Genomic DNA, 7925 nt, shown 5'->3' on the forward strand with positions numbered 1-7925 from the left:
CCTGTTCAGAGAACACGCCCCAGGGACCTGCCCAGTTCCCCTGGGGGCGTGTCTAAGAGAGGAGGCAGTCCTCAGCCGGAGACCAGGTAATAACCATGGGCGACATCAGGAGGCGCCACGCGTCGCGGTGTGATGACGTCAAACACGCGCCGCGCGGTTACCACGCGCAGCTGCGGGCCGGCGTCTTGATTCCAGGTGTTGCTTTTAGGTAGAGGTGTACTGTGCTGTTTGCCAGGATGTTTCATGCTCTTGGCTCTGCGGATGGGGAAGAGGAGCAGGCGGAGGAGGATTGTCCTGAATTGGTCCCCATTAAGACGAAGCAAAGAGAGGAGAAGGAGGAAACGTCTGGCCCCGGCGCTAAGATCCCAGTCACAATTATCACCGGGTATTTAGGTAACTAACAGTCCCGGTCAGAAAATGCAGTGAACGCTGTTGTCCTGTGAGTTTGAGGCTGACGATGCCTGTTCTCCTTAGGCATCGGGGCCTTCTGGCCGACAGCAAATGTCTCTGAGGTAGGGGCTGGGTCACTTGCTCCCCGACTGGGTTGATTTTCATCTCAGAGGTTATGCTCAGACCCCTCTTAAGTTAGGGTCACATTTATCAAGTGAGATTGAAAATTAGCCTCGCCATTTTTGAAACTAGTTCTGGCTTTGCAGTGTGAAGCACGGACCCGCCCCTCATTATGCATGTGACCTCTAACAAGTTACTTTGTATTTCTAAAGTTCACCTGCCTCACTTGAAAACGGAAATAGTTCCAGTCACCTGTTCGACTTTGCTTTTCTCTTCTGCTTAGTGGGGCAAGAAATACCTACCGTATAACTGTTCCAATTAAAGTGTGACCTTTCTGAAAATGCCCGACACCGGAGGACCATTCGTCAGTATATTCCTCTTCCTCACGAGCCAGTCTCTTCCAGCCTTTCGTGTAAAGTACTCCTATGTCAAACATTTTTTTTTTGAGGTCTATTTGTAAAGTACTGTAGGAGAAAGAGTAAGAATAAAATTACTGTGCCCTCAAAGGCTATATTTCTCAAAGTGAGAACTTTCAGGAGTTCATGGGATCACTTGAATTCATAGCTTTATAAACATAGTACAATTTCCTGAAGGACAGTTTATGCGCTTACACTAGAGGTACTTTACTGGAAAAGTTTGAGAAGTATTATTTTAAAACTTTACAGTTAACTAGAAGGGCTAGAATAGATACCATATTAAAAGTGTGGAAAAAGTTAAGAAATGTAGATAAAGTGAAACGATCTGGGGAAAATAGTACCACTTCTAGATGCTGCTGGAGACAAGTACAAACTTGGTGCACCTGAGGGCCTTTTATATAAAAATAGGAATTAAATCACTGGCATTTCTCTTTTGTTGCTTTGTAGACTAAGTTTATTTTCATTTTTACTCAGGATTAATTTTATAAAGGAGTTTATTTATTAATAAAGGAATTTCCCACTGTTATTCAGAGGCTGCTCTACTGCGAAGTTGAGCACATTTCTTGTCTGAAACAGTATAGTTGAGACTTGGCCTCCTGTCTTTCCCCATTTTGCTCACTGGTAGATCAGAAGAGCATTGGAGATAATGGTCTGAAGTTTAGGAGTAAGGACTAATGCCAGCAACTTTGTTGCTGAATCTAGGGGATAGTTTCCTTACTTATTCTTGACCATTTTCTCTTTCTTGAACTCTTGTTCCCTTGGTTTCCATCACATTTTTCATCAGATTTTCCACCTACTTCTCTGGCTTCTCCTTTAAAATTTATTTTTTTCCCTCTCTGTCTATCCTTTTAACTTCATACCCAGCTGGTTTCTATTTTGATGTCCCACAGACATGTCAAACTCAGCATGTCTAAAACTTCTTGTTACCATCCCATCATGAATGATGGTTGCTTCTGTGAGCCCAACCATCTGGAATATTCTAAAGCTTCCTAACTGGTCTTGAGTCATGCTGCCCTTTAATATATTCTCTGTATTTGAGCCTTAATGATCTTTATGAATGTCAATCGATTTTGTCACACCCTTCATTGGTTTCTATTTGGGTTAAAGTTCAAATTCCTTAACATGAATTACAAGAGCTTTACAATCTGGCTCTTGACCACCTCTTTAGCCTGCGAAACTGTGGCCCAGCCACACTGAACGACTTTTACTTCTACAGTGTGCCAAGTGTTTTGGCCCCGGGAATACTTTCTTCTGTTAGTCCTCTGGCTAGATGTCCCTCTTAGGTGCTCCCTGACATCTTGTATATCTATTGAATGTGTCATCCCATGGCATAATTGCTTCTTTATTGCTCTGAATTCCCCTCCTTCTCCCACTTCCTTTAATGTTTCTAAGCTTCCGGAAGGTAGAGAGAGTTTGTCTGTGTCTTGTGCACTTTTCACCAAGGCTCAGTATAAAATCTGGTCCATAGGAGACTTTTGAGTGACTGAACTGTGTCTTAACATCTTTTGCTTCATAATATGGTTAATTAGGATGCCCTAGTAATTCTATTAGGTCTCCTACATCCACCCCTTCCTTTCCATTTTCACTGCCACTGCTTAGTGCAGCACTCATGCTCAGGGCACCTGTCTCACACTTGGACTGGTTTTAAGAATTTTCTCATTGCCCTGTGTCCTTAAGGTCTGTCCCTTCCATTCTAAATGTCAACCTTTAGTGATACTGAGCTTCCTAAAGCCCGCTAAATACAAGCCTTCCATCCCTTTGATAGCTTTATACGAATGTGACCCAAAAAAGTTGAAATTAATACCCTGTTACTCAGTAAATCCCTCCTAGTTATACCCTAGAAATCTTGTAAATGTACTTCAGAAGATGTGTACAAGCTTACCTGTAAAAGTTCTTAGCAGCACTATTTGTAATAGCAAAACACTAGAAACAACTCAAATGCGCACCAGCAGAAAAATAGGTAAATAAATGACATATTTATACAGTTGAACTGCAATAGTATGTGCATGCAGTTAGGGTTTTTTTGTTTGTTTGTTTGTTTTCCCCTCCATGGACTGGTATGTATGGGTCACAAGACAAGTTTTTCTTCTGCTTGAGCTGAATGTATTAGGTGTAATATGCCACCTACTGGATAGAGTTAGCGTAGCTTTATGAACTTTTCTTTCCTAATACTGATTATTGTATCTTTTGTTAACATTTCCTAGGTCCATTTTCCATTTTGTGTGTGTGTGTGTGTGTGTGTGTGTGTGTGTAATCAATTTTATAGATTGCTTTAAGCATACTAAAAGTAGCCATATAGATATTCTGAATTTGTGTCTGGTTAATGGTGAATGTTAAAATAAAAGAAAGGTCTTTATGTGTAAATTCTGGGGAAGTAAACCATATATTCTTGACTAAGAAACATTGTCATCGTGTGAAGGGATTTAAATATTTTATATTTTATAAACTACACAAGTACTTTATTCCGTAGGAGCCCTTACTTCAATAATTCCTTATTTAATAGAAAATTTAGATGTCCTTACATTAATTGTGTAAGTTATATAGAAGGTATATTTTTTTTGTCATATAAGGTCAAAGAAATCTATGTGACCCACCTTGTTGGAGTATTTGTAAATATTTATAAAATTTTATGTTAGCATAAAGCATTTTTAATAGTTTTCAAAGGATACTTTAATCTTTTCCTCTAGAATCTTCTTTTACCATTGTTAAATAATATTTGAATAGCATGCAAATTTTAAAGAGTGTTGGGACTCTTTATATCTTTTTTTTTTAAGACTTTATTAATTTATTTTGGCTGCATCGGGTCTTAGTTGTGGCATGTGGGCTCTTTGTTGAGGCACGCGGGATCTTTCTTTGCGGTGCATGGGCTCTTTATTGCGGTGCTCGGGCTTCTCTCTAGTTGTGGTGTGCGGGTTTTCTCTCTCTGGTTGTGGCGCTCGTCCTCCAGGGCGCGTGGGCTCTGTAGTTTGCAGCACTCAGGCTCTCTAGTTGAGGCCCACAAGCTCAGTAGTTGTGGCACTCGGGCTTAGTTGCCCCGTGGCATATGGGTCAGTTCCCTGACCAGGGATCAAATCTGCGTCCCCTGCATTGTAAGGTGGATTCTTTAACACTGGACCAGCAGGGAAGTCCCTTTATATCTTTTTTTGTGTCTCTAAAATTAGTCTTTTAATTTTGTTATTTAAAACATATTTTATAGGTGCTGGGAAGACAACACTTCTGAACTATATTTTGACAGAGCAACATAGTAAAAGAATAGCAGTGATTTTAAATGAATTCGGGGAAGGTAAGTAAAGTTCAGTAAATGCCATGCTGCAAGAATTTATTGGACAGTTAATTCAACTGGTGAATTGATATTCCATATTTTAAAATGAAAATGCAAGACATGATAATGTGAACACATTGCTGTAGATAGTTTTGGAAAAATTAGATTCATTTATGTCAAGCTTTCTTTTATTTTATTTTTTTTATTTTTTTATTTTTTCCTTGCGTTATGCGGGCCTCTCACTGTTGTGGCCTCTCCCATTTGCGGAGCACAGGCTCCGGACGCGCAGGCTCAGTGGCCATGGCTCACGGGCCCAGCCGCTCCGCGGCACGTGGGATCTTCCCGAAACGGGGCACGAACCCGCGTCTCCTGCATCGGCAGGCGGACTCTCAAGCACTGCGCCACCAGGGAAGCCCTCAAGCTTTATTTTGTATGGATTCGAGATACTGAAATCAGATAATTTCTATAAAATTTTATTTTGTTTAACTTTAGAATTCATACCAACAGAATTAAATTAGATTTTTGCATAAAATAAATATCTCCAGAAGTAAAAATCTAAGGATATGAAAGAAAATCTTTCAGGAAGAATTTTGTACCAACTAGGAAGGTCCTTTTGTACTGACTGTATTGTATAATTGCAACTTTTGAAATATATTTGAAAATGCTTCAGGCTTATAAGTTTATCTTGTTGAACGTTTATTATTCTGAAAAACAGTTAAAACAGAAGATTTAAAAAATAAGTTAAACATGTGGTCTCCATCCTCAAGCAACTTCCTTTATCTGTGAAAATATGTACATTTAACATTCCAGTTTTTTTGTCTTTAATATTGAACTGTGTTTTCAAAAAATGTATACAGCAGTGTTAGACACAATTCTCTGATTTCTTTTATAAGCTTTTCTTCTTAAGTGTGAATTTTAATAAAACTCATGTTTAGCCAAAAAATATAACTTCAGTTAGGGTATTTCTTAAATTATACTTTTTTTTCAGTTACAAATTGGTAAAGGAGCTAGGATTATTAACAGGATGGGAGGCCTGTTAGTTGAACTTGATTTCTGGTTTTAGTAAACTGAAGATAGTTTCAGTAAACTAAAGAGTCCTGTTAGACAAAAATAAAAATCCTAAGATTTTTTAATCATAGTTTTTAATTCTAACTTCTTATTAACTGATCTTCTGTTGGACACTGATTACATTTATTATTATTTCTTACTATCTTTCTTCATTCTTTCTGGACCTTTTTTACAACTTTGTCCTTTACAGCATTTGTATTACTTTCCTTTTCATTTTATTAATGTTCTCTACACCCTGAATTCTGTAGCAGCCCCTTTCAAAACTCTTTATCATTGCCTAACTGAAGTATAAACAAAAAATATATGTAAGTGAAAAATTATTCAGGTTTTATTTTTTTGTTGTTGTTGGTCATTTGCTTTACTGGATATTTAGAACTCTTTCCTGGCTTGGGTATGTTTCTTTACTGGAGGAAAAGTAAGACTTTTAAATAACTCTTATTTGATAACAAGCATCTCAGGCTCTCAAATATACTTTATCCTTTCTCAAGTAAGCATTGCTAGGAAACGTATGTGTATTTGATTAAAATTTAATTTTTAAGTGAGCACATTGGTACCCTGGCCAAGCAAAACTTCCTCAAAATGAACTAAGGGTGTAAGTCATATGGGGAATACTGAACAGTCTGTCGAGTAGACACAGAAACAATTTAGAGGAAGAATGAAAAGAAAGCATAGGTAAGAGATTGAAGGGCATATAAAAACCAATATATAAACATACTGGTCTATCTAGAGAGTTGGCCAAAGACAAGAAGGAACGCCTTTAAAATAGCTACTTTATTAGGAAATGGGAGCAGCCTAGTAAGAGGCCTAAAGAGGAAGTAGATTTTACATTTGCCTCTTTAGGGGTTTAAATTCTCTAAAAGAAAGAAAAGCTAAAATAATCTAGAGTAGTATTGTTTAAAATATGGAGGCAGCCTGAATAGAATGAAAGAATAAAAGTAATGAAATGTATTGTCTGCTTTGAAATCTGCTCCATTATTGAGTATACTCATCTTTGTTTTTGGTTGACTAGTGGACATAATCTAAAGAGTGCTTCTTGTTAATCATTCTAGGAAGTGCATTGGAGAAATCCTTAGCTGTCAGCCAAGGTGGAGAGCTCTACGAAGAATGGCTGGAACTTAGAAACGGTTGCCTCTGCTGTTCCGTAAAGTGAGGAATGTTTTTACTGTGTGCTTGTTGGCTTCTGGAAATGTTTATTGGTTATATTTCTGGCTTTGATTTCCTTATGTAAATTAACTGAATCTACATAATCTTCTTCACTGTATTTTCAAGTAAACGGCTTATTAGTATGCATTTTCTTAAAGCATTTCTTGATGCCTTGTTTTTCTATCTGCTCTAAAGCTGTGGTCCTTTTATTGAGTTTTTTGTTGTTGTTTTTGATGTCAGGGTTTAATTAATAATCCCTGTGGTGCATGAAAGTCTCTTTTAATGTGTAAAAAATGATTATTCTGAATTTAATAAGTCATTGGTCTTATTTCCAAGAATTCAACCTCTAAAAACAAAAATAAATGACCATGAAAAAAGAGAAAAACCTCACATCCTGTTCCACCAGTTATAGTTGTTTCCAAGGACAGTGTTTTATTCACCAATATAACAGCTCTTAGAAAAGGAGTGACACATAGCAGTCACTCAAATGTTTGTTGAGCAGATTAGGAAAATCAATACCCATATGGTTGATTTTGTATATTCTAGTGAATTAAATTTCTTCTACATCATTTACTATCTTAGGTGTTTGAGTCAAGTGTATTAACAAGGCTAAAACATAACAGATTTTCTTAGACAATTAAAATTAAGTATTTTCTTGCACTTTTGATATTATTAAGAAAAAAAGGAAATTAAAGCCTGCTACCCTAATTCAGAACATAATTGAAAGGTATTTAATTATAGTGTCCCTTTAGCTGTTATATTAAGCTACTGTAATTCCTAAATTTTGTCATTTTCTGTATGGATTTTTTTCTTTCATAAAGCTATAAAAATAACAGGTTCTGACTTACTTTAGTCAGGTATATTAAAATTCCCTCTGCTTTTAATTTTAATAAAATTAAAGTATTAACTCATCAAGTATCTGATTTCTTGTTACCTGTCAGCATATACGCATCCATTTCCCTCCCCTCCCCCAAACTGGTAAATACTGGATGGACATGTTAGAAGCTTGGGACTGAGGTAAATTTCCACATGCCTAAAGATATCTTTATCCCTGGTTGCTAAATATATTTTTAAATGTTTGTGATGATCACTTTAAAATATTCAGGCAATCAATGTATATCATGTTTTGGCATTCTCCAGGGACAGTGGCCTTAGAGCTATTGAGAATTTGATGCAGAAGAAAGGGAAATTTGATTACATACTGTTAGAGACCACTGGATTAGCAGATCCTGGTAAGAAATGTCATTATTAATAACCAGAATATAGTTCTTAAACATTTAAAAATAAATGGACTAGAGAAATATCTAAAATGAGTATTAAAGCTTTACTCTAGATTAAAAATTTTTTATTTTGCTTTAAAGGAGAAAAAATACTGAGTTGTCATGTTTCTTTGGCAGATGAATGATGATCAAAGTGTTTGGTAATTTTAACATGCTAATAAAATTTGAAGTTCTATCGATTAATTTAGGGTTATTGGCATGAACAAGAGTTGTTAAAAATATTAGAAAAATCTAATAAAATGTAGG

General features: G+C 36.6%; 1 protein-coding gene across 2 annotated transcripts in view; it reads left to right on the top strand.

The window, feature by feature from the left end:
- The first annotated feature begins 236 nt into the window (after positions 1-236).
- ZNG1A (Zn regulated GTPase metalloprotein activator 1A) overlaps positions 237-7925 on the top strand; it is a 43870-nt gene continuing 36181 nt past the window's right edge. For both annotated transcript variants that reach the window (XM_007466765.1, XM_007466764.1), the window contains exons 1-4: positions 237-393; positions 4123-4209; positions 6306-6402; positions 7540-7631. In XM_007466765.1, the coding sequence (XP_007466827.1) occupies positions 237-393; positions 4123-4209; positions 6306-6402; positions 7540-7631 (433 nt within the window). The remainder of the gene's footprint in view (positions 394-4122; positions 4210-6305; positions 6403-7539; positions 7632-7925) is intronic.

The sequence above is a fragment of the Lipotes vexillifer genome, unplaced genomic scaffold, assembly GCF_000442215.2.
Source record: "Lipotes vexillifer unplaced genomic scaffold, Lipotes_vexillifer_v1.1 scaffold948, whole genome shotgun sequence".
NCBI lineage: Eukaryota > Metazoa > Chordata > Mammalia > Artiodactyla > Lipotidae > Lipotes > Lipotes vexillifer.